This window comes from Phyllostomus discolor, chromosome 1 (assembly GCF_004126475.2).
Source record: "Phyllostomus discolor isolate MPI-MPIP mPhyDis1 chromosome 1, mPhyDis1.pri.v3, whole genome shotgun sequence".
Classification (NCBI taxonomy): domain Eukaryota; kingdom Metazoa; phylum Chordata; class Mammalia; order Chiroptera; family Phyllostomidae; genus Phyllostomus; species Phyllostomus discolor.
Genome location: NC_040903.2, coordinates 102,340,560 through 102,368,058, shown reverse-complemented (window position 1 = coordinate 102,368,058; position 27,499 = coordinate 102,340,560). Strand labels below are relative to the sequence as shown.

At 39.1% G+C, this 27,499-nt stretch overlaps 1 protein-coding gene across 5 annotated transcripts in view; it reads left to right on the top strand.

The window, feature by feature from the left end:
- Positions 1-16,794, top strand: part of ARHGAP24 (Rho GTPase activating protein 24) — a 482,616-nt gene extending 465,822 nt beyond the window's left edge. For all 5 annotated transcript variants that reach the window (XM_028505858.2, XM_036026955.1, XM_028505861.2 and 2 more), the window contains 2 exons: positions 7,970-9,044; positions 15,070-16,794. In XM_028505858.2, the coding sequence (XP_028361659.1) occupies positions 7,970-9,044; positions 15,070-15,313 (1,319 nt within the window). In that variant the 3' untranslated portion in view covers positions 15,314-16,794. The remainder of the gene's footprint in view (positions 1-7,969; positions 9,045-15,069) is intronic.
- Positions 16,795-27,499: the final 10,705 nt, after the last annotated feature.

Below are 27,499 nucleotides of genomic sequence, written 5' to 3'. Positions count from 1 at the left end.
CACACAGTGCCTGAACCCTGTCCCTTCTGACAGCTGTCAGACTGTTCTTTGTCTCTATGCTTCTGTTTCAGTTTTGTTTGTTGAAGTGTTTCATTCACTGTTGGGTCTTAACATTCTCTAACTGTGAGCTCTCCTCCTCCTCCTTTTACTTCTTCATATTATAAATATTAGTATTAACAGTATTTTAAAGCTATAATCATGAGCTCATGTATTTAAATCTATTTCATGAGTCAATGCATTGTAATCATTGGTCTTTGTAATTATTTGTAATTGTTTTCCATCTTTTGCCAGTTGGAAGCCCCTTCAAGTTGACTTCTGAGTCCTTCTAACACTACACTACTAGTTTGGAGTAGCTTCCTTTCCTCTTAGTATTCCAAGATTTCCTAGGCTCATATGTTTCCTTCCCCAAACCTGTAATCAACCAATTTCCAAAGAATTTAATTTCCAAAAAGGTTTTTAGTGGGCAGTGGTATTTTAAGACCAAAACAGTGATGCTCATTGCTACTGGTTTGGCCATTGTTTCTAGGCCATTTGGTGGACAGAGCTGGTAGATATAAATTCATATCCACCGATATACTTATTATATGCATAATATATGTGCACTCAATATATTAAAGGCAAACTGCCTCAAAACTTCACACTACATTTCCATTTCAAAATCATGACTATAGCATTTTTATTTATTCTTTTCTCTGCTATAGTTTTATCTCCTTTCTTCTAAATATGAGTCCTAGTTCTCAAAAACAGTGGAAATAACAAAATTAAAATATCTACATTTGCTGTATTGCTCATCATACACACAATAGTCTCCAAATAACAATATCAGTACTACTAACACCAGTATAATTATTGCAAACATTCAAACATGTTTTATATGAAGGGTCATCAAGGAACATCTATGAAGGACACATGGGCAAAGCCAGAGAGGGGTAGGATTGAAGGTGGGAGGTGGGGATGGGTGAAGCAGGGGGGAGTGGTGGTGGGGAAATAGAGACAATTGTACTTGAATAATAATTAAAAAAAGAAAACAAAAAAAAGAAAATGAAAAAATAAAATGGAATGAAAATGTTTTATATATGATCTTCTAATTCTCCTTTTATTTTTTATATTTGTACTATATACTATATAGTCTCTTCCTTTTAGTTCCTATCTAGTTTTAGTTCCATAGGTAACTATGCATTTAATCACCACTGGTCCTTACATGTTGCCTTCCTATCCTAGTGGTTCTCAAAATGTGGTCTATGGGTCCCTGAGGGCCTCTAAGATGCCTTCAGGAGGCCCCTGAGTTCAAATGTATCTTCATAATAATACTAAGATGTTATACTGAGATGCTTTTTGCCCTTTCACTATGTCAACATTTGCACCGATGGTAAAAAAAGCAATGTTAGGTAAAAAAAAAAATCCTGGCACCTTAATATGAACCCAGACAGTGGTACCAAACCTCACTAGCATCATCACATTTCTCACTGCCATACACTGGCAACAGAAAAAATGCCAATTTTACTCAAGGATGGTTTTGTTGGACAACAAAAAATATTAACTGTACTAGAACCCCACCCTTGAGACCACATCTTTTTAACATTTTGGTGGAGAGATTAGCTGTATGTATAAAACACTTCTTCCACATAATGTATTAAATGTAGTACACTAATTAGTTCAAGAAAATGCATTAGTGTGAGTATGTGAGTTGAAAGCTATACAAACTGCTTTTTTCATGTTTACTTGAAAGAACAATGGACAAACTATAGTTATTCAGACTTAAGCATTTGCAGGCAGTTTCTCAAAAATGAACTAAGTTAGCCTTTTACTTTAAGAAAAACACTGGCAGAATTTGTTGCCATTGATAAAATTTGAACTTTTAAGTAAAAAAACTCTTATCTAACACCTTGAGCTTGGCAGCTTCTTAATATTTAACCACTTTTCTGGTGAGATTGATTTGATATGAAAACAATTAAATGTCTTTGATATTCTAGAATTAAAGACACCAGTAGTTGGAGGATCTGCATAATGCAGTGAGTTTTTCAAATACATGTGGTCATAAGCCAGGCATGTGTAAAACACCTGTCAGTGCTCAGGTTGGCTTCTCTGCCTCACATATCCACATCTTCTGGGTTTCACATAGTGCTACAAAATGGGGCAGCTTGCTTTCTAACCTGTACTGGCTTAGTTACAATCCTTGGTTTTAATTAACCTTCCATTTACTTTATCCCTATTGTCCTAGTCCCACTCTGCAATTAGATTCCACTCCCAAGTTTCCCCTCCATGTGCAGCCTTGCCTGGAAGGCAGCTGTGGCCGGTCAGTGCTGTGAGCTCAGAGGGGCCAGATGACTCTAGCTTCTTCAGACTTGCCTACAGATTGCCTCTGTTGGATCAAGCACATTCCTTCTCAATCTCATTGGCTGTTTTTAATTAGCTCTGTGCATTTTGCAGTGAATACCTACACCTTGGGGATTTTCTGTGCTCTGGCCCATTACTGCCTCCTCCTACTTCCTCTCACACAGCCATCAGTACTACATATGCCTTGTGATGATGGGGAGTTGTCTCTAGCAATTTCTTTTTGGGGGTTTTGGAGGACACCTTGTCACCTAGTTTTGTTGTGAATATTGTCCATGAGTTGGGATTTGCTAACTAGTTGCTCCATTTTTATGTGGGCATTTATGTGGGGAGTTTCGGTTCTATGCTACCATAGTATTCAATGCCATCTTTCTAAAAGTCAGTGGATTTTTTTGTCTTTTTGTTTTAAGTCTTATTGTTGCTGTTTTAGAAGACATTCTTTAAAAATTACATAGTCTACCCTCCCTCCGCCCACTGCCAGTATTGTCACCAGAAGAAAGCAAAGCTGATCTGGAAAGAAGCAGGACCAGAGCTCAGAGCCTGCTCGGGCACTGAGGAGCACCACTCCAACAGGGGCCCTTGGCCTCTCTTTCTCCCTAACAAACCTGATACGCAATAAGAGAAGTAATTTTCTCTGAATACAGTGATAATATGTGCAAGTAGTAGGTATGCAAGTAGACAAATGGATTTTTTTTTTAAGTAGGGAGAAGAGAAGCAGCAAAGTAATTTCATTCATTGTTTTAATTTGTTTGGATCATGAAAGGTCTGAGTTCCGTGGTGCATCCATGGAACTGAACACTACTCAGCAGTGAAAAGAGTGAACTTCCAGTACCTGCAACCACACGGCAGAGGCCGAAAGTGTTATGCTAAGTAAACATGCCTAGACACAAAGACCTCACACTGTACAATTTCATTGATACGAAAATCCAGAAAAGGAAAAACGTAGTAACAACAAGCAGATCAGTGGTGACCATAGACAGGAGGTGGGAGTAAGGCTTGGCTGCTCAGGGGCATGAGGGAGTTTTCTGTTATGATAATATGGTGTTTCTAGGACTGTCATTTGTCAGAAATGACTATGCATCTTACAGATACCTGCACACGTGCAAAATGACGTGTAAAGGTTATTCTTTGCAAAAAATAAAAATTTGAAACTACATTTTATACACTGCTGCCATATATAAGTATGTATACCAAATAAAATCTATATATGTGTACATAAGTGTTATTTAAAGTTTCTGTGGACCTTTAAAGGAAAATGGAATTCTTATCCAATGTTTATGAAGAAAAAAATGCCTTAAATAGTATTTAAATTTAACCTGTATAAAATTGCACATGTGGGGAAATTGCTGGGTCATATAGCACAGTGCTACTCCTGAATCTGCTTGGACCCATCAAATTGCAGTGGTGATTATAGCCACTCTGTCCTCATTATTTGGGTTTCCTGTTTCTCATTAACATTCTAAGGAAGAGAATGACAGAAATGAGGAGATAAAAATAAGTGCATATAATGACACGCACTTCATCATAACTACCAAGCTAGTCTGTCCCAAATGGCTGTAAAAATTCAAAGTCCCTTTACAAGAAACTATTGCCATTTATTATCCTGGACACTAGATAAGGGCAATGCCTCTCAGGATAGAAAAGATTTCTAAATCTCTAGGACTCTGACACTCACTCTCTAATTGTGGCAGGTACATTTTGGCATTGCTATTCACAGACTCATCATGGAAACCCTGGGGATGTCACTTTTCAAGTAATTAAATGCCCCACACAGTTCATAGCTATGATGGGAAGCAGTGATTCTTCAAATGTTCATATTCCAGTGACGGGAAAAAGCTCCATTTTCCCCATGTACTAGGCAGAGTCATGTATAAGAGAGGTGGCTAACATTTGAAAGAATGTCTGTTTTAAGGGCAAATAGTAAAATAGAACTAAGTAGACACATCTTTAAACACGGTACGTAATAGTGACAGTGTCGACAGCCATTTTAAGGATACTAAAATCTTTTAATCAGATTCACTGCTACATGCATTGAAAATGGGATGGCATTCAGAGATTACTCCAACAGGGAAGTTGGCTATATAATACCATTAATTTCATTCAGGCTTTTTTCTTCAATAGATTCAATAGATTTTTGTCTTATATTTAGTTTCTTATATAGAATAAACATTGTTTACTTATTACAAGAGTTTAAGTCTAACAGCTAAAATATAGTAGGACAAGAACATGATTTGGGGTAAGAAAATGAGTCCTTAAATTTCACCCTGGTCACATCATCTGTGTGGCCCTCAGCAAAAGTTTAGTCTCTCTGAACCTCAGTTTTCTCATGTGGAAAAATGTTAAATACTATCTCAGTCTTTTCAAAAACCTAACTTAGAAGATATAAGTGAAACTTTCCATGTAACACAGTGTTTCTCAAACTCTAATGCAAATTCTGAGTTAGGAGGCCTACAGTGGGTCCTGAAATTGTGAAGCTTCCAAGTAATGCCCTGGCCACTGTTCTGTTATAGCTGTTGTCCAGGAGCTATTTAGAAGTGTAAAATTTTGTGCCCCATCCAGTACTTACATTTTGACAGAATCTCCGGGTAATTTGTATAAATATTAATGTTTAAGCAACATTGATCTAGCATTAGACCTGAAACATGGGAGATTCTTATTTTAAATATAAGTTTTGAATCATCACAGAAGATGTATGCAGGATATAGATAGACATAACACATTTTTTTCCTATTCAAAATTTGATGTGAATTATATTCAGAGCCAAATCTTGCCTAGGTGCTGCTTTAAGCCAAAGAGTGGCCTCAGCCCAGGTCAGTCTCGTACTCTTGGCAGCCACTCCATTAGCAGCTGCTTCAGTAGAAACCTGCGCTGTCAACAGCTCTTGTCATCATCTTCCTCACCAAATCTTGTGTTTTAAGTATTTTATGTAGAAACCACACTTACTAACTAACATTTAAATTGTTTCCCTACATGTATTTCTTCAAAGATTACTCTTAATGAGCTTTTATCCACACGATGTAAACTGAGTTAGCACAACAAATTAATACAGTTCAAGCCAAAGTAAAGATGATTGATCTTTGCATTAGCCTATACTGTGTCATTGTGGGTACATGAATAAAATTAATATTTAAAAAGATTGTTAGGTAAATTGGGTCCCTCAAGTTAGGAAACTAGTTTAGAAGCTGAGTTAATGGTGTCAGTCAGTTTTAAGGGATTAGAGCCCATATTGTAAGTCAGTGAGGAATGTAAAAATATATATTTTGAGATTTCAGCTAATATGTCATTAACCTGATAAACCCATTAATTTTAAAATAAATGACTGTTTTCAATAATAGGTCAACTTTTTTATCCATTTTGTCCAGATGATTATTACTGTCTGAAACTTGTGTTGATTTCTAATTCATACTTTATAGTGCATAGTAAAAATATGAGGGCCAAATGGGAAGCATAATTATTTTCATCTGTGTAAAGGGATTATTTTCTTTCTTGAAGGTCTTCTCTTTCTTTAAAATGCCCTGAAGTTTATAGTTCCTTCTAGAACAGATTTACTAATGACAAATTCTCTCTCTCTCTCTCTCTCTCTTTGTTTTTATGTTTATCTAGGAATGTCGGTATTTCTTCTCCATTTTTGAAGCATGGGTCTGCTGGATATAGAGTTCTTACTTAATAGTATTTTTTTCAACATTTTGAATATTTCATCCCACTGCCTCTGGCAATGAGAAGTGATGATCATACTGAGGATCCTTGTAAATGAGTCGCTTCTTTCTTAGGCTTTCAAGGTTCTGTCTTTGTTTTTGCTTTAAGACAGTTGAATGATGATAGTTCTAGGTGTGGCTCCTTTTGCATTTACCTTGCTTGGAACTTGCTGAGCTTCTTGGATATATAGATTCTGGTTTTCCTTCAAATTGGGATGATCCCAGCAACTATTTCTTAAAATATTTATTCTATTCAATTCTCTTTTACTCTCCTTCTTGGGACTACCATTATGTATATGCTGACATAGTTAATGATGTCCCACAGGTCTCTGGGGCCCTGTTTATTTCTCTTCATTCTTTTGTCTTTGTGTTTTCAGATTGGATAACCTCAATTGACATACCTCCAGGTATGCCTATATTCTTTGCCATGTCACTGAAGTCTGTACTTGGTTTGCTTAGTTGTCAGCTAATGATTAAGCAAATATTTCCTTAAATGTCTAGAGCCATAAGTCTCCCATTTTTTACCAAGGGACTCTGTGTGCATGTTAAGGTAAACCTTCAACACTCAGCCAGGCAGTTTACAACTCTGCCTTAGCCTCCAGTTCTGGCTGTGCAAAGCCTCAAGACCAGCCAGAGGTGAGAGAACAGGGGTGTCTCAATTTTTTCCTGAACATGTCAACAGCCCTGGGCTTGTGCAGAATCCTAAACATGTATGTCCTCTTCTAGATTCTGAGGAATAGATCATTGCCTTTCAAAACTTCCCATGGAATTATTTCTTTAATTTTTTAAGCTTTTTGGTTAGTCCATTGTTTGTTCCAGCTGTTATCCATTGTTTCAGGCAGCCATGGTATTAAACACAAAAGCCCCACATGATACTTGAAAAGTGCCCCTGAGAAAAATGCTACTCACACTGGTCACACTTCTAGTCAGACAAAATGAGGCGGCCTCATTAGTGGCATCTTCCAGGCAACCACTAAATAGGTCAGACAGTGACAGTACTTTAGCAATGGAGCTTTGAAGGAGTTTTAACCCTGTCCCACCTGATCCTGGGGCGTCCTGACTGCCAGTGCCCACTGTGATGGTGGGAAATTGGTTTTCAAGGCAACTACAAAACTAGGGAGAGAAAGATGAGAACAAGGAAAGTAAAACACCTCAGAGCTTGTTGTTATTACTGAGATTCAACCATTTTTCTTGAATAAACAATTTGCAGATTACACTAAGCCTTTGGTTAGTTTCTAGATTTCTAAAATGTTGATTCAGGATTTTTTTTTCATATATGCTTTTATGGAAGAGAGGATCTTTGGAGGTCCTTACTATACCATTCTGGTTATTGTCACTTAAAATGCTCTGAGGCTTTTGAAGAGTGACCAAAATTCATATGGAACTGTATTGTTGATGTGTTAGAAAGACAGACCATATACCCATTAGAGATTATATAGGTTTCCACTAAACAGAGGCCACTAAAATGTCTTGATGGTTTGACGTCATTGTCAGATGAGAGATCACAATGACATCCTCCTAAGGAATATTTCTCATAAATAAGTGTCAAACTTGCAAGGAATGTTGTAAAACGATCAAGAGCCTAGTCTTTGGAACTAGCTAACTCTAGGTTCAAACCCCAAGTCTGCTCTTCATAGCTTTGTAACCTTGGTCAAGTTACTTAAAATTCACAGAGTAGTGACAGTAACTACCTATTTATAGACTTATTTTAAAATCCAAGTAAACTAACAAAAGCAAAGTGCTGAGTAGAGTTCATAGCACAGAGTAAATTCTCAAGAAATTTTATCCTGTATTGTCATTATCATCATTAAAAATCTAGTTTAGCACTGCTAACAATGCTGCATGTTCACCTGAGTGTGGTGCTTTCAGAGTCACTCTCAAAATGGGAAGTAAATCACAACTATTTCACTCATACAACTTTGTTTTCTATGCAATTCCAGGCACCGTGGTGGTCCAGCAATTGATGTCAGTGATGATTAGCAAACACGATCACCTTTTCCCCAAAGACACAGAACTGCAGAGCAAGCCCCAAGATGGAGTGAGCAACAACAATGAAATCCAGAAGAAAACCACCATGGGTCAACTACAGAACAAGGAGAACAATAATACCAAGGACAGTCCTGTTAGGCGGTGTTCTTGGGAGAAGTCCGAGTCTCCCCAGAGGAGCAACGTAGATAATGGATCCCCCACAGCTCTGTCAGGCAGCAAAACTAACAGCCCAAGGAACAGTGTCCACAAGCTGGATGTCTCTAGGAGTCCCCCTCTTATGGTCAAAAAGAACCCTGCCTTCAATAAGGGCAGTGGGATTGTCACCAATGGGTCCTTCAGCAGCAGCAATGCAGAAGGTCTTGAGAAAACCCAAACTACTCCCAACGGGAGCTTACAGGCCAGAAGGACCTCTTCACTGAAGGCGTCTGGTACCAAAATGGGCACCCACAGTGTCCAGAACGGAACAATGCGAATGGGCATTTTAAACACTGACTCGCTTGGGAACCCTGTGAATGGTCGCAGCATGACCTGGCTGCCCAATGGCTATGTGACCCTGAGAGACAACAAGCAGAAAGAGCAAACAGGGGAGTCCGGCCAGCACAACAGGCTTTCCACCTATGATAATGTCCACCAGCAGTTCTCCATGATGAACCTCGACGACAAGCAGAGTGTTGACAGTGCCACCTGGTCCACCTCCTCCTGTGAAATCTCCCTCCCTGAGAACTCCACCTCCTGTCGCTCCTCTACAACCACGTGTCCAGAGCAAGACTTTTACGGTGGGAACTTTGAGGACCCTGTTTTGGACGGGCCCCCACAAGACGATGTTTCCCACCCTGGGGACTATGAAAACAAAAGTGACCGGAGGAGCATGGGAGGTCGAAGTAGTCGTGCCACCAGCAGCAGTGACAACAGTGAGACATTTGTGGGCAACAACAGCAGCAACCACAGTGCCCTGCACAGTCTAGTGTCCAGCCTGAAACAGGAAATGACCAAACAGAAGATAGAGTATGAGTCCAAGATAAAGAGGTGAGGAAAATCTGGGGCTCCTGAGGGCCAGGGAGCCTCCTCTGTGGGGCAGGCTCCCACAGACAGTTAAACAAGCTGGTCCCAGAGCCAGAGACCCTACTCAAGTCCTAGTGTTACCCCCTTGGAAGCTGTGGGACGTCGGGAAAGTTCACTTTATCTCTGTGAGCCTCGGATTCTTAATGTGAAAAATTCAAATACCAGTAGTATTTTTCTCAAAAGCATGTAAAAATCATTGAGCACTGTCCCTGGCACAGAGGAGGTGCCCAATAATGCTATGTGAATTGTTCCAGAGGCTGGTTAGAAAGGAGCTGTGAGGAGTCAGATGGAGGAGGAGGAGCCTGTTTTCACTGACAGGAAAAGGATGAAATGAGGGGAAAGAAAAGCTGTAGAATAAACAGACCTTTTATAATTTTTCAATTGTTGAATGCCGAGGGAGTGCCCATTATCTGCCAAGCTTAGTTCCAGGTCCCGAGGACTGAGCACACTCAGCCGTCTTGGAATGTGCTTCTACTGCCCCGGAGAAGGCAGACAAATGAGTAAACCAGGCCCTGTGCTAAGTAGAAGACTGAAGCGGGGAAATAGGGAGGGTGCCGGTGAGGTGTGAGTTTGGGCGCAGGGCCTCACAGCAGGTTAAAGGAAAGCTGTGCGGATACCTGGCAGAGGAGCAACTGGAAATGCCACGACATGGGCTGGGCTAGGGGCTCAGGGACATAACAGGAAACAGGTGACAGGACCTTGGGGATCAGATTAAGTCTTTGGCTTTTGCTCTGAGATTGGAATTCGTAACACTTTTGAGAAAGGTGATGACATGATGACAAGAAAAATGGTCCATATGACTGACTAAATAAGAAACAAAACTAAATAAGAAGCAAAAACTATGATTCATAAGGAAACAGCTATGCTAAAACCTAATTTATGTCAGTTTACGTCTTCTGATAAGATGGCCAAGGTAGGAAGGAGTTTGTTTAGGAACTTCTCTAGGAAAGCAACCTGGGCAAGATCAGCAGCTTTGGCTGAGTGTCCTATGTTCACAGTGCCCCTGACTGTCAGAGGGTCCGTGGACTGGAGAGGCAAGGATTCAGAGAACGGGGCCCAAGACTTACAAATATCATCTTGTACTGGAAACCTGAAAGTCACCGCAACCGTGTTTCACTGAGCTCACAGAAATAGCAAGGCTGATTGTTTTTATGTTCTCCTTTCAGCATAGTGTAGGCATAGGAGAGAGCACTGGGCTCCCAAGTCAGGAGAAGGCCTGACGCCCAGTTCAGCGTGAGGGAGCCCCTGCCGTGGTCTCGGCCCCAGGCTCAGGCCCTGTGTTGTGGTGACCTCTTCCTGCGTGGGTGGCCTAAGGCCTTCTCATATGTGAACATCAGTCTTTGTCCTACTTTGCTGCTTCTATGGCTCCCAACTCCACATGGTTTTGTATATATATATAAACATTTTATATTAATATGTTATATAAATATTATATAAATACATATAGTTGACTTTCTTTTGCTGTTTCCCACCCATTTATTATCAAGCCAAAAGATACATATTTTCAAGAGCTATGATAGAATAAATATAAAATAAAATATTATTTACATGTTAGATGGGAAAACTACTTAGTAAGTAGTTTTTGTAAACTTCACTGAATGGAAACTTGGTTTGAATTTTCCTACATAATGCCAAGTAACAGTGAATTTAAATAAGAATAAAAATGTCATCTGAATATCATTTTTAGGACCAGTAGCTCCCAGACCTCTGAATTGCTGCCAGTGTATGATGATAAATTAGCACTTAGCACTGGGGAACAAGAGATAACAGTTGAAACTTGCATTAGGATAGGAAACAGGTTATCATGAATGGCTGAGAGATGAACATGTTCATTTATGAGGACATTGTTAATACATTTATGTTCTGAGTCTACAGTGCATTTCAGAGACTTTGATAAAATCACAGAACTTTCAACAGTATGTCCTCTCACTGGCTCCTTTCACTGCAGCATTCTTACCACCTTACAGGCAGAGACAGAGGTTCACAACAAAGGAGGGCTGAGGAGCTGCCACTGCCCACGCCACAGAAGTTGCTGTTTACAGTCAGACATTTCTCTTTAAAATTATTTTTAACTCCCCCCACAGGACTTGAAGTATGGAGGTTAGTTACATCGATGATATATACATGATACATACATACATTCCTACATACATAGCTCAATAGATGATAGATAATATTTTACTTTATCAATCATTGACACATGGTTTTGAGTTTTTAAACATGTGAGTTTGGCAATCTCCCTGTCCCACAAATTTCTTCCTTTACTGTATGTAGTCAGAAAAATTTATTTTTGTGATATCATTTATTTGATCTTATAAAAACTATTCTTTTATTGTTGGTTTGGGATTTTATATATGACCAATAGATCAAGTCTGTTAATCAAGCTGTTTAAATCTTTTACATTTCTCCTAATTTTTATCAGATAGATCTGTAATTTCTGACAAAGTTACCTTAAACTCCCCTAATTTTTATGGATTTATCAATTTCTCTTTATAATTCTGGTTTATATTGAATAATTTGAGGCTACAGTCCTAGGTGAATAAAAGGTCATAATTATTCGTATATCCCTGATGAATTCATTCTTTTATTATCAAATAATGTTCATCTTTAGTTGAAATGATGCATTTTGCCTGAAAGTATAGTCTTTCTGATATTAATATTGCTATGCCATTTCTATGTTAATTAGTAACTTTCTGCCATATCTTTTCCATGAACTTTCAGCCTTTATTTTTATTTGATCTGAGAGCTTATATATTTTTTAGTTCTGGGATATTTGTGTCTACCATCTTTTGGTTTATTTCATCTCCCTCATTTTCTCAAATTTCTGTTTCTACAACCCTTATTGAAGTATGCTGGACCTTCTTAATCCATGCTCTATCTCTGTTAATTTCTCTTTCTTATATTAAATTCCTGTCTTTTTTCATTCTGTGAGGCATTCTGGGTAATTTTTCTCAGACCTGTTTTCCAGCTTACTAATTTTTTTAAGATTTATTTTGAATTATAGTTAACATAAAATACTACATTAGTTTCAGGTGTACAGCACAGTAACCCAACATTTATATACCTTACAAAGTGATCACCACAAGTCTAGTAACAATGTATCATCATATGTAGTTACGATATTATTGACAGTATTCCCTGTGCTTTACATCTCTGTGACTTACTTTAGAACTAAAGTTTATGCTTTTTAACCCTCTTCCCCTTTTTCTCCTGCCTCCACCTTCCTCCCAATAGAAAGTTATCAGTTTGTTCACTGTCTGTGACTTTGCTTGTTCGTGTTGTTCGTTTGGTCGTTTTGGTGTTTAGATTCCACATGTAAGTGAAATCATAGAGTATTTGTCTTTCTTTGTCTGACTTATTTCACTTAACATAATACTCTCTGCATTCATCCATGTTGCAGATGGCCAGGTTTCATTACTTTTTGTGGCTGAATCACGTTCCATTGACCATATGAACCATATTCTCTTTATCTACTCATTTATCTACTCATTATGGACACCTGTTTTGCTTCCATAACTTGGTGATTGTAAATAATGCTGAAATGAACACAGAGGTGCATATATCTTTTCAAATTACTGGGGTTTTTTTTTCAGATAAGTAACCAGAAGTAGAATTGCTGTGTTGTACAGTAATTCTATTTTTCATTGTTTGAGGAATCTCCATACTGTTTCCCATATGGAGTGGCTGCACTTCATTTATAATCTCACCAACAATGAATAAGTGTTCCCTTTCCTCTAGATTGTCATTTGTTGTCTTTCCGATAGTGTCCATGTTGACAGGTATGAGGTGACAATCTCTCATTGTGGTTTGGATTTGGATTTGCCTGATGTTTAGTGACATTGAACATCTTTTCATGTGTCTGTTGACAACCTATACATCTTCTCTGCAGAAATGTCAAGTCAGGTTTTCTGCTCATATTTTAAGTTGGATTGTTTGTTTCTCTGGTGTTTTTTTTTCTTTTTTTTTACTAGTTTATTTTTTATTGTTTTTTCTATTACCATTTATCCTCCTTATCCCCCTTTTTCTTCCCCATCCATCGTCCATCCCCCCTGCAGTTACCACACTGTTGTTCATGTCCATGAGTTCCATGTTGAATTGTATGATTTTTTGGTGTATTTTGGACATTAACCCCTTATCAGATATATCATTTGCAAGTATTTTTTCAGTATGTTACCTTTTATTCTTGTTGATGGCTTCCTTCACTCTGCAAAAGCATTTAAGTTTGATATGGCTCTATTTGTTTATTTTTATTTTGTTGCCTTTGCCTGAGAAGACATATCTAAAAATATATTGCTAAGACTGATATTTTTTCTTCTGCTGATTCATGAGTAGAGTTTCTGTGGTTGCTTTCTTAGAAAGATAATTGATATGATAAGCTCTCAGTTGAATCACTTTTGGCTTTCTTTCTCTCTCACACCGGAGACCTACTCTTCCCCTGTGGGAGGAAAAACAGACCACTGGCTCCCAGAGCTGGCCTCTATGCAGGATCAATACCCTTTGTGTGCTTCCACTTGCTGCTCTAAATTGGAGTGTCTTTCTTGGTTATGATACTTGATGCTCTTTGATTTATTTTAACCTTGGTTATATATTTTTAGAATTTTGTATATATTTTTCAGCACCATATTGTGTTTGCAGTGGGAGGGGTTCCCTTCTATATTCTACTTAGTCCATGAGAGTCCTGGCAGTTTCACACAAGTACCTGATACATCCACATGTATCAATATTGCTTAAAGGATTGTCTTTGCTTTTAGTTCTAACATAAATAGCTTTAGGAAGCAGACAGAATATATTGCAGAATAATTCTGGGTTGTAACCAGTATACTGCCAGGTTGTTATATAAAAATGTGGTCTTGTGATCAAAATAGCCTTCTAAACTGATTACAGAATATAGAGAATATTTTTTTAATCTTAGTTACTTTCAAAAGAAAGTGTTATTTTGTGTTATTATTATATGGATGAAATATCAACATGTAGGACTTATTTCAAAACAAAAAAATAATTGAGGCTTTAAGTTTGAAAATTGTTATTAAAATAATCAGATTAGCCTTTCAAGTTTTAGTGGTATGGTAATGTCAAACATACCCTGAGGACCTTAGCTCAGAAGAGGAGAGATTAAAAAGTCACCTATTATCAAGATTCATCTTATAATAAATAAGTATGTAATAGTCCTCTTTGAAAAACAACAGCAAATTATGTTTTGTAACTTAGTGATTATGGAGAAAAATCTGTTTTCAAGGAAGCTATCTAAAATTATAAACTACATCCAAATGGATATAGCTATCAATCTGTAGAACTATAAATCTAGAGATTCTAAGATACATTAACTTGGAAAGTAGTGAGAATTACAGATAGCAGCAAGGTACTTGGGTAGACTCCATTGTCAAAAATGTCAGGTGGATTACTTATTCACCACATATAATTGCTACCACTTCTTCTCCATGTAAAGTAGCTGCTTTTGGCACCACTTTTAAACGATGGGACTCCTTATGTCTCAGAAAAGTTCATTCTTAGTAGTGGACTTTATCAACAATGACATTTGCACTATCATTATTTTTCCTCTGATGGAAAGCAAATGTGATTGCTCCCTTTTCTTCCAACTTTACTGGGCTTCCTCCCTTTCTTTTAGCAAAGTCCAATTTACATTTAATGATCCAGGAAGTTTTGTGGGTTTGGCTGTCTTTCACTTCTTCCATTCTCTGCTACGTGACATTGGTTATTGGGCTGCTCTGTGCTGGCACTTACACATCCACTGTCAGTGACAGCTAAGTGCTTGTAAGAGAGGTGTGGGGTCTTCTTGTTCAAATGATAGTAAAACATCTTAGCAAATAGTAAAAACAAACAAAGAAAATCAAAAAATTTCACTGAATCAACAGGACAGATTCCAATTTCCTAAGCAGTGCACACAGAGCTTAGAAAATACCTGTAGCCCTCTCACATTTCAAGTGAATAAGATCTCTGTTTTTTTAATTCCCTTCCCTATCCTTTGTAGCTTGGAACAGAGAAACTTGACTTTGGAAACAGAAATGATGAGCCTCCACGATGAACTGGATCAGGAAAGGAAAAAGTTCACGATGATAGAAATCAAAATGCGAAATGCAGAGCGTGCAAAAGAAGATGCTGAGAAAAGAAATGACATGCTTCAGAAAGAAATGGAGCAGTTTTTTTCCACGTTTGGGGAGCTGACAGTGGAACCCAGGAGAACCGAGAGAGGAAACACAATATGGATTCAGTGAGCCAGCTTTCTCCCACTGTCTCTGGTGGGTCTGGGAAGGACTCTGGGGGCTCCTGTGGGAATATTACATGTGATCGGGTGGCTGGTCACCTGGCTGTACAGTGCTCTAACTGGTGAAGGGATATCATTTACAGACATTACCCATCCATATCTGCAATGTGTACCAAAGTTATACCATGCCCCATATGCTACTGTCAAGTGTTACAACTGGATATGTGTATATAGAGTAGTTTTTAAAAAGTGAACTAAAAATGAGAAGCATATCTCAAGAATTATTTTATTGCAAGTCTTGTATTTAAAATGTTAAATCAATATGTTGTTGCAATTTAGCTTGCTTTCAAGCTTCACCCCTTGCACTTAACATAAGCTATTTTTGGCATTGTGTTATCATCAGCTTATTTTATAGATCAATATTTTTATTTCCTTTTTTTGCTGAGGAAATGAAGATAAGCAGATATATGAAAATATATAAATATATATAAGATGAGTTATTAAAATCAGAAGAATACTTTGTGGCTGTGCTGTTTGTGCCAATAGACCTTACCAATGACCAAAAAGATAAATGTAAATAATTTTATAAACTACAATAGTCTCACCAGGAACCTTTGAACTGCTCTTTAAGTTCTTCCCTAGATACTGCTCAGTTTTCTTTGTGAGACGATTTGACACAAGAAAGTTTGGACCCTGTAACAAAGTCCCTTTTCCAAGCCCCCTGGTCTGCCTTGCCAGTTCTCTGCAGGATGAACCTCAAGGGGTGGAAAGTGACGAAGAAAAGCATTTAACCAGTCATGCCTTGAATTACTCTGTCCTTCTGGACTGAGTCTGTAACTGCAGCCTGGTTACATGAGAAATTCATCCTGCCATGAGGAAGCTGGGAAGTAATGCTTGTTCAGCCACTTGCTGCACACTCGTAATGCCTGCCTTTGTGAGCACCTGCCTGCCTTCCACTCAGACCTCTCCCACCCCAGATATACTGCACTCTGGGATGCCAATAGTGAAACAGTAGTCCTGTGTCTCTCTTGGTTAAACCACTAGGTGTGTGCCATAGACTGCCATTTTTCTCTCAGGATGACTGTTCCGTTGTCATCTGTAATTCTCTCAGAGTGACAGCGGGCAGAGGCTTTTTGCAGCAAGAGGGAAGTGATGGAGGGAACAGGGCCAGAAGGAGGAGGAGACAGAAGAAACAAACTAACCATTTTGCTTCTAATTTTTACAGTATTTTTCCTCCCTGTTGGAAACATAGTCATTCACAATAATTTTAAGATGTGAATGCTCAAAGGTCCAATTTTGATAAATTGTAAACATTAGTAATGTTAACTTTCTAGAGAAGCTCAGGTTTCTCAGGAGCTAGAGTTCTGGGAGGTTTCTTTACACGTCAGTACAATAATGCTTTAAGGAGCTAAGCAAGTAAATCTTTCTCACATGAAAACAAAAAGTCATTGAAGGCATAATTGGAAATAAATACGACTTGAGTGTATGGAATTTGTGTGTTGTGTGTATTTATTTTTCCAAGGGGAGAGGGGTCCTGACAGCATTCGTTGTTGTCACCGTGCTGCCTCAGAGCACATCCTTTCACCGGCCAACTGCAGGCGGTCCTTCCAGGTCAGCCTCTGTCCACACAGCGATGCCTTTTTTTATCTTTCATTCCTTTTTCTCCATCCTCCCAATTCTTTAACCAGATACTCCCACCTGGACATGCTATGAGAAATTCAAACTCATGTGCAAAGTTGATCTCATAGCTCTCTATGTCTTTTCCCAGTCCCTGTCTTAGTTAACCCAATCTCCGATGCATCTGGGAGCTACCTGATGTAATAGTGAAAAACAAAGTGTATGCAGTCAAACTGTCTGCTTCGCATTTTCTACAATTTGCTGGCTGTTAATCTTCCAGGCATCACTTTGTTCATGTGTAGAGTGGAAATAATACAAATACTCCTCTCATAGACTTGTTACATGGCCTCAGTGAGGCAGCTGGTGTTAAGGCTGAGCAGAGCACCTGGTATACAGGAAGAAGTCCGTCGATGTTAACTCTTATTCTCTCTGATCTCTTCTCTCTTCTTCACCACCTTTAGATTCACTCACTTAGGACTGTCTGTTCCACCCATTTTTGCTCAGCCTCTCATCTTTTGATGAAAGCTTCTCACCTACCCACTTTTGTTCCAGGATCATTCCTCTACTTTCACTTTTGCCAGCTGCCATGCAACCATGCCCTGGCCTTGCCAGTCACATTGGATGATGACTCACTCACCCACAGGATAAAGCCCTTTACAACGTGTGTAAGATGCTGATCTGCAGGTTCATTCTCATTTTTTCCCACTCCCCCCACACCTGCCATGCCATTGCGTGCCTTTGGAACTTCCCACCTTCTATTGCTGTGTCCATCTCAACTGTCTTCCTTCAATCTGTCCCACTCAAACCATGTATTTTTAAAGCCAAATCAAATGTTAGCTCCCCTATGATGCTTCCTAGGATCTCATTGCTGCTGGTTACCTTCTTTGCTCCCAACTTGCATATATCTCTTTTAGCTCTTCCCACATCTGCTTATTTTCTTCACCAAATAAGCACTTTAGGAAGCAACATAGTGAAATGAAAATCACAGAAAACTGACAGCCAGGCAGACTAAGATAAGAATCTCAGCATGCCTTAGGCAAGATGCACAGCAACACAAGTCACTGAACCTCTGTGAACCTGTTTTTTCATCAGTAAAGTGGAGATAACCTCTGCAAAGTAGGGGTGTTGTGATACTTAAAGGTGCCTATTCCAGTGCCTGCCACTTCATCAACAGAGCTTCTTAACACATCAGATTGTACCTTATTGGTCTTAAATCCCTCCCCCTCCACTCTTTATGCCATAGAGGGCCAGTGCAGAGTTAGCAATAAATTTAGAGAGTTAGCAAAATATGATGAGGGATGCTGTTACTAATTTTAATTGATTTTGGTGACGATGACTTCTAATCAATGACTACTGTGAGCAGCTCATCCATCTGCATGTCTATTAGTCCTTCTATTAATTAAGCTAAAAGTCTAGAAAATATCCACTACAAATTAACATAAGAATAAAATGGAAATAAATACTTAGGTAGTATCAAGAATTCATTTGCTATATTTTGTATACACTTCTTTAAAACTCTATTATTGTTAACTATAATAATTCTTAAATTATGAGCTCAGAAGAATGGATTTATTTACTTACAAGTGTTGAGTCTATAATATTGGTTTTGTTAGTCAAACTATACAGCTGGGTATCCTTTAGAGGACATTTAAAATAGAATTAGCTACCACATCAGGTCAGCTGAAGCATAAATTTTATACACAATTTTATTATGAAATGACTAAAAACTCCAAGTGGGATTCCAATAAATAGAAATAATTATTCCTATTTATTTTTATTTATTCAAAAGCTGAGGCCTCCTTTAAAAAAATAGATCATTCCAAGATAGGATAGTTCAAATCACTGACGTAATTATCTCCCCTTCAAAATCAGGAGAATATTAAAGGTGGTGATGCTGGCCATGAACCCCAGTGTTCCTCCCATTGCAGAGCTGCACCCTGCTCAGATCAGCAGCATAGAAGAGAACACGCATGAGCTTTGGGATGCAGACCCTGGATCCAAATCCCAGCTCTGCTACTTTGTAGCTACATGAATTTAAGAAAAGTTACATACTATTTATAAGCCCTAATTTGTTTTTTAATAAAATAAGAATAATAATAGAGTCTCTTTCTCACTAGATTTTTTTTTGAGAAATGAATAAGTGACGTGATTAGCACAGTACCAGGCATATAGTAAGTGTTCAATAAGTGGTAGCTGTCAGCCTTCAAATTGCTTCTATAGTAAGGATGTTTAAGCTTCTAAAGAACATAGCAGGGCTCTGACTTGAGGAATTTGGCCAGTACTAAAAGGCTAGCACAGGGATCAGCAGAAGGTATAATTGTGTCCCTGTCCCAAGAACACTCATTTTATTTTTGCCCAGATCCTGCCCGAGTTTGATAGCAAGGAGGAGGCAACCTGAAGCATCTTTCCTACTCTGAGATCATACAATTACATCTATCACATGAGAATAATGTGTAAAGAACTACCAGTAATACTAACTATATTAACTCTGTCCATGTGGACACCAAAGACAATTTTGGGCATTAAAAGTACTAGATGCAGCCCTGGCTGGCGTAGCTCAGTGGATTGAGTGTGGGCTGTGAACCAAAGTGTCTCAGGTTTGATTCCCAGTCAGGGTACATGCCTGAGTTGCAGGCCACGGCCCCCAGCAACCGCACATTGATGTTTCTCTCTCTTTCTTTCTCCCTTCCTTCCCTCTCCAAAAATAAATAAATATTTTTTTAAAAAGTACTAGGTACAATATAATGAAAATGTCTAAGGATATGGACCAGTGAATGTGTCTAGCCTCACATGAGCACCACCATTAGTGGGTATTTATTGAAATCCTCCACATGCCAGGCCAGCATTAGGCTGGGTGCCCAGGAATACCTAGTTTACAATACTAATTACCACATAAGATGAATGACTATGAAAGTAAGAGATCACAAAAATGAGGCTAGAAAAGACAGTGCAGAGTCATGACTGTGATGTGAGTCCTGAAGGGTTACCAGACAGGTGGCCACATGGAGTCAGGGCCTCTCTAGTGTTTGGGACAGCATGTGCAAAGTGCCTTTGGTGTGGACCCAAGGGAACCTTTTCAATGTAATAAAATTGACCTATTAAGTCTGCACCATTGAGGTGGCACTGTGCAGAACAACTCATCCTCACCTTGTGAGACTTGCAAACACACTTACAATGTACTTCTACTGGTGGCTTCTACTACTTAATGTCCTGTTTAATTCAAAGAAAGCAGCAAGAGCTGGACACTTTTTGCCTTGTTTGAACTTGCAAACCACAGGAAAAGAATGCTGAAACTGTGGCCCCCCAAGGGTCTGTGTTATAATGCTCTTCGTGGTCTTCTCAACTGCAAGTGGGGAATGAGTTGAAAGTTAAAACTTCCTAGCTAAGGGCCTCTTGCTGCAAAGCAAATTAGAAAAATCACAGTTCCCTGAGAAGTCAAAATCTAAACCTACTGTAGATCTTGGAGTAGAAAGTTTAACTCATGAAAAGTGTGTTTTTAATGCATCATTTGCAACTCAGGTCCAGGGTTTAATGACACTATTTATGGACTATGTACTATTGCACTATTTATAACTGCTTCAGCCTATCGTAGAGAGGGTTACCTTTCTTAAGCAAAGAGTATAGTAACAGGAGAATACTGAATTGCCCGACTGAGCAGTCAAATTGGCATCATTTCCTTTTAGCAAAATTTTCTCTGAGCTCTGATGGAGTATCTCAGTGTACTCCCTGTTTTTTGAAAACATCACATTTGTCCCAGCCATCTCTTTAGAACACACACATTCCCTGCCTCCTCATGATTCCTTAGAACAGATTAAGTACCACACCAATGTTACAGGGTGCAGCCAAGAGGGGGGGCCCCAAATGGGCATTTGAAATGGGGTCCAGAACTTAAGGTGTCCAGGAGATTTTAAGATGTCTCCATTCCCCACCCCAGGGTGTGGGTTGGGGGAAGGGACAAATGGAGCAGGGCCATTGAGAGCTGTTTTGCATAGCAACAGCCTTGCAGCTAACCTCTGGGTTGGTCATTTAACATATCTATAGCCTTTGGCTGGTTGCATAGATAGGTTAAGTAGCTGTGATCAGCTCTAAGACAGGGGAACAGAAGTAACTTCCCCACCCAGAAGTAACTTCCCCACCTAGATATAAATGGGGGGGGGGGGGGTCCCCTGAGCTACAGCGCCTGCGTGGGAGCTTAGAGAGGATTGGCTCCAGGACATGGGGCCACGCCTGCCCAGACTCATGATGGCAGCCCAGTAAAGCTGGAAGGATATGAGTTCTGGCATGTGAAGCCGAGTGTGGGAGGAGTCGGAAATGAGGCTGCAGAGGAAGATTGGCCGCGGGGATTTAAAAGACTTGGCGGCCATTGAGAGGAGGTGAAGCATGCTGCTTTAGGAGGGAGAACCATGCTGCTTTAGGAGAATGTGAGCCATGTGCAGCCCTGAGGAGGAGAACCATGCTGCTTTAGAGAGGAGAGCCATGTGCAGCCCAGAGAAGAAGAGCCATGTGCGGCCATTGAGGTGGAGAACCACGCTGCTTTAGGAAGGAGAACCACGCGGACTTGATGGAGTGTAGACTCCTGCAGCCCTGAGGGAGAGAACCACGCGTCTTTAGCAGAGTGGAGACTCCCGCAGCCCTGAGGAGAAGAATACGCGGCCTGGCAGAGTGGGGCCCCCACAGCTTTAGAAGGGGAACCACCACCTGGTTTTAGCAGAGATCCCGGCGACTCAGCTGAGGGTGCCGGGAACCCAGGGCGGTCTCCCAGTCGAGAGGGAGTACTGAGAAGAACCAGAGGACTGCCTAAGCCATGGACTTCTATTTCCTTTCCTGAGATACGGTACTCTGGACTGGGCAAAGGGGGAAGGAAGGAAGGACTGTGTCTGTGGGTGTTTTAAGGGACTTTGGGATTTTTTGATAGACATTAGGTCACTACTTTTAGTATAGCATTAAATAAACATTTCCTTTCCTTTTCACGAATCTCTGGCATTGAGAGACGTCTTTCTTCTGGCAGTGGACATAACGGACCCGGGGCCTTCTTTCAATAATAGTATATCATCCCAGGCCCCCCTTGTTGTGTTCTGTAACACCAAGGGAACCCCCAGGGTTGGGCCACCATGACCTCATCCTTGAGTACCTATTGCCAAAACAGCCCAAACTCCCATGTCCTTTGCCCTCACCGATATGTTTGTCCCCAAATGATTTGGCATATCCCCTCATTTGCTTCAAACTCTGATCCCCCCAGCACTTCTCCCACCTTTCCATTATACCTTCTAGATCTCACAACTGTCATCGCCACCCCTAAATCTCTCTATGACACAGTTATTTCCCGATGACATCACTCTCCTTGCTGCTCAAGGATGGCTGTTTTCCCCTACCACAACCTGCATCTCACTAGCCTGAAAGTGAATTACGTCTTGCTCTGCTCTTTGCTGCAATTTCCAGACTTTGCTTCTCCATCTACCCTAGTAACCATTTTGGAAGCATGTGCCACATGACTGAATATTTTAGCACCTATTGAACTATTTTTTCCCCCACCACTATTCACACACCATCCACCAACTTGGTCACTCAGCTCCTTGACTGGCTCTGTCTCTGTCCAAATATTAGCCACCCATGCCCATGGTTTACCCTACACTGTGTCATTACCAATAACTGCATCAGCACCAAAATTTCCATTTCAAGTACCCATTCTCTGATCATCACCTCTTCTCCCTCCAGGTCACTCCCTTTAGCACCATCATTCCAACAACTTTTGTACACTCCAAAGCATCTCCAAGCCACTGACTTTGCTAGGTTTCCACTATCATCCCCTCATGTCATTGGTTTCCTCCTTGGCCAGTTTAGTGTCTGTGGTTATTCATTCAAATTATTCTGTTTATTCTCAAACCCCTTCATCTTCTCGTCCATCACTGCACTCTTCTGAAAAGAATAAAAACTCAACTCTGGCTAAATTTAATGTCTGTTTACCCCTAACCTGAACCTAAGAAGCTAAATATGACCAAAGAGCAAAAGACCACCATGCTGACTTGTCTCACACTGTATTTACATGCCTTGTATTTTCCAAGGACCATTTTGCACATCTCAAACCTACATAAACGCTTCCCCTCCTCATTCTCATCAGAAAAACTTCTGTCTTTACTGAGAAAAAAGTATCAGAAGGGTATATTCTTACATTCCCTCATCATATCTACACAAACTGCCTGCACCTGTCCTGTACACACTGCCTTGTCTCCTGGTACAACCCCTGGGCAGCCTGCCCTAACCAGCCCAGCTGCTCTGCCCATATACTGGAGCCCATCCCTCTGGCCTTTTCAAGCACATTTCTCCTTCAAATAAATATTCTTTCTCTCTCATGTTACCATTTTTTTCTTTCTATATCAGTACCATCAGCATATACCCATGCTGTAATAGCTTTTTAAATATATTCTAATCATCTCATATTTATTTATAATTTCCACATCAATCTTCAGCTTCACCTTTTAGTAAAAAAATAATTGTCCTTATTTCTAATTCCTCACCTCACATGTTCTCTTGAACTCATCTGAGTCATGCTTTCTTGCTCATGACTGCAGAGACAGTGCTCTAGTTAAGGTCAGCAATGACCTTCACAGAATCAAGTCCTATAGTCCACTGTCAGTCTCCATCTCACTCAGCCACATAGTAGCACTGTTCCAGTTGCCCACTTGGGAAATGCTGTGTTCACCTGGCTTCCAGGACAGCACCGATTCCTGTTTTTTCTCTACCTGACTGTACATTCCTTAGAATACCCTCCTGCTTTCTGACTTCTATATGTTGGAATGAGAGGTGCCTCCTTTTTGGACTTCTCTTATCTACACTCAGTTCCTTGGTCTCTTCATATACTCTCATGGTTTTAAATAGTACTATAAGCTGATTCTTCTCACATTTATTTTTAACTCTAGCTTAGTAGATGCTCCTGCTCTGTCACTTGTATATCTAATAAACATCTCCAACTGACATTTTCACACACACAAAAAAGCATGATTTTCTTCCTAAATCAGCTCCTAATCCAATGTTCACCATTTCAGTCAACTGCACTATCATTTGCCTCATGGTGTATACATATAAATAAGTCTGTCATCCCTGACCTTTTTCTTTCCTATCACATACCAGTCCACTGGCAAATCTTGTCCTTCACAATATATCCTTAATTAGATTTTGAATCTAACCCCTTCTTGGCACCTCTACTTCCTAATCTAAGCCCATCACACCTTTCTGGACCATCCTACCCTACACTGGACTCTTTGTGGCCATTCTTATCTGTCTTCCTAATATCCTTTCTTCACTCAGCAGCCAGAGAGATCCTTTTAAAAGAAAATTTAGATTATATTACTTTTCTTCTTGCATCTATTCATCATCTTCCCATTTAGAACAAAACCCCACAATCTTGACATGCTCCGACCCCTGCTGTTTCCAATTCCACTTACTATCATACTTTCTCTTGTTCATTCTGCTTCATCCACAAGACTTTTTGCCATTCTTATATATAAGTGAGCTCTTGTCCCACAGCCCTTGCTCTTACTTTTCCCTCAGTCTGAAATCATCTTCCTTAGATACTGATATGGCTCACTCCTTTACTTTATTTAGGTCTCTGCTCAAATATCACCTCTTCTGATAAGCCTGCCCTGTCCACCTTGTCTAAATAGCAGCCCTTATCACATCTTTTCTTTTTAACTGCTTTGTCTTCTTAGTCCTTCCCATTAGTTTGCTCCCCCATTAGAAGGTAGGATATACAAAGGCCAGAAGGTTGCCTGAATTCATCACAACAATATGTGCCTAAAACAGTTCTTGAAAGATTGAAATAGTCAATCGATATTTGTGGCATGAATCAATTTGTGGCCTGAGTGAATGTGCACAGCTTAATGTCAAATTTCTGGTTCACATGTTCAGGAATTTTCTGAATTGGATCTTTTAATAGAAAATAATAAATGACTTCTACTTATTTTAGAGTCCAGCTACCACCCACAGACTGAATAAATTTCATAGATTTTGTTTAATATGACAGTCACTGCAGAGAGACTCCAGTGTCCATTGTGATGTCGTTTGCTGATTTGGAGGTTGTGATGCTAGAAATATGAGCCTTGAACTCAGTATCTAGGCTCAATAGCTCTTAGAAGAAACATATCAAAAATAAACTTGATGTAGTGCAGAAAATCATCTATGCTGTTTTGCTGTTATCATTTTTTAGCCTCTAAATTTTTACCTATTTTTTCTGTGATACAGATATCCTAAGTCATTGCTCAGGTCTCAGTGTGTTAACACAGTCATCCCTTAATCTGTGGACTAGCATTTGTTTAAAAGAGACCAAAAGAAAACAATCTACCTTTTAATTAAAAGAGCAATATTGAAGATACATATATTTCCTCATTGATTTAAGCAGTCCTACTTGTATTTTTCATGTCCATGCTATTTTTAAAAATAGATTGTAAAAATGGTTTTGTCTCCTATGTCATGGAAAATAGCCAAAAATATATTAATTCATTAAGTGTACTTATATATAACTAGACAAAATGATAACATTGAAAGAAGATTTGTTTAATTGATTTAAGGGAATAATAAAAGTGGACTCATTTAAGTCACACCACTAATTTGAACACATCATTATTTTAAAAGAAACTAAATGAGATACATTTGTATTTAACCACTTATATTTAAACTCAGAGATTGTTTACTCTAAAATTTTAAGAATAAGGACCATGTTATATTTATCTCCTACCTTGAACATAGATTGATATTCAATGTGTTTTTGAAGTGAATGAATGTACTAAGTAGCATGTAAAATATATTTGGATTATAAAATTGATTTAATATATAATTTTTCAGACAATATTTTCACAAATGTGAATGTAAAAGTGTTTATGATAGGCAAATTATATGTGAGACCCTTTTCCAGGAAGATTGTGGAGAATTATTTTAAATGAACAACATTTTGCAGTTTTTTAAATATTACAAATAATCTAGTCTTTTGAGTAAAAAGATTCCAAACAAGATCCAGGGAATGGCAGTGCCCGGAGCTCAGTGACAAGAGTGTGAAGTCATCCACTCAATGGAGTGAAACTTTAATTTTCTAAATTGTATTTCAGACTTATTTTATGTTAAGCATCATACCAGGATAAGCATTTCTTTAAAGCGAGAAATGCATGACATAGAGAGGGTGGGAAATTCCACAGGGGCATTTGACTCTCATTGGTGCCCATCATCAAATTTCATGTGTTTGAGAAATGCACATTTCTACAGCTGGTTTTCTGTAACTAAATCAGAACACACTGATCTAAAAAGTTGAACACATGGAATTGTCTGGAATTGAGAGAGAGGATTTGCCACATACAGTGGTCCCCTGGGTGATGTGATCTGAAGCCAGTAGGATTTTCAATGTGATCCACTACTTGGCAGATGTCATCCAGGCATGCCTGTCAAAACCCTTGGAGGAAAGGCACATTACAATGCAAAAGATTCCAAAGAATTGGTAATGTCAAAACCTGCCACCCTCCATACAACCCAATAAACTCATTAAGCAAATGGATTATCCTTTTAGGTTGACTGTTACCTAAGTAGCTATAAGAAAGGTAGTTTTCAAGACTCTTTTCTTTTTCTCACTACCAAAGGAGTTAAAATTACCCAAATATTTAGTAATGTTTTATTGGTATCTAGTGTGCACCAATAAATTCCTTCTGATCCTTTCTCTCCATGAGTAATATTGTGGAATGCAATTTCCCTTCTTAATATGGTGGGTCTTTTCAGGTACCTTTACTTGACCATCGTTATTTTTTTTTTATTTAAGGGAGTAAAGATCTGTGGTTTAAATCAGAATAGAAGCTATGCCAGAGATAACAAAAGGCTTTGGTTTCTGCTTTTCTTACAAATAAAAGGATAAATTGTTAAAAGAATAGATATGTTTATCTTCCAGATTTTCTAATAGTTAATTTGTTAAATAAAATGTTTTAGTTACAGAAATAGAGGGGTTATTCCTTTACATTGTTCAGATGCTTCTAGCTAAATTAACATAGGTTCAGTGACCTCCCTATCAAGCCACAAAATTATATATTTTTAATTCACCAAGGAGTTTGAGATATTAAGGTTGGTTGCCATTCCCTTCTCCCTTGGGTAATAATTAAACTAATTAAAAATTCAGATGAATTAACCAAGGATATTTAACCCTATTCTAGTCACCCACAATGCTCCCAGAAAATTATTTTCCCCTTCACTGATTTTATACATTTAAGGAAATGGACTAAATTGCAGACACACAGCTGAACTGTATTCCCAAACAGAAATGGCCATTTTTAGAAGAAACCAATCCCAAATGAAAACACAGTCTTCTACCTGATGATATACACATTACACACTCTTTACCCGTAGTGAGAGAGTAGGCCATTCCTCATTTCTTATTTATTCCCTGGCACAACAGGATCACACTATGAAGCCATGTCAGATGTCTCAGAGCTACTGTCCAGGCATGAAACCCAGGACAACGAGCAGCACAGCAACCACTGTCAACAGGCAAACTCCAGCAGTGTCTGAGTTTAGACTTGGTTTTATGTTAAAGGAAGCAGCTTTGCTTTAC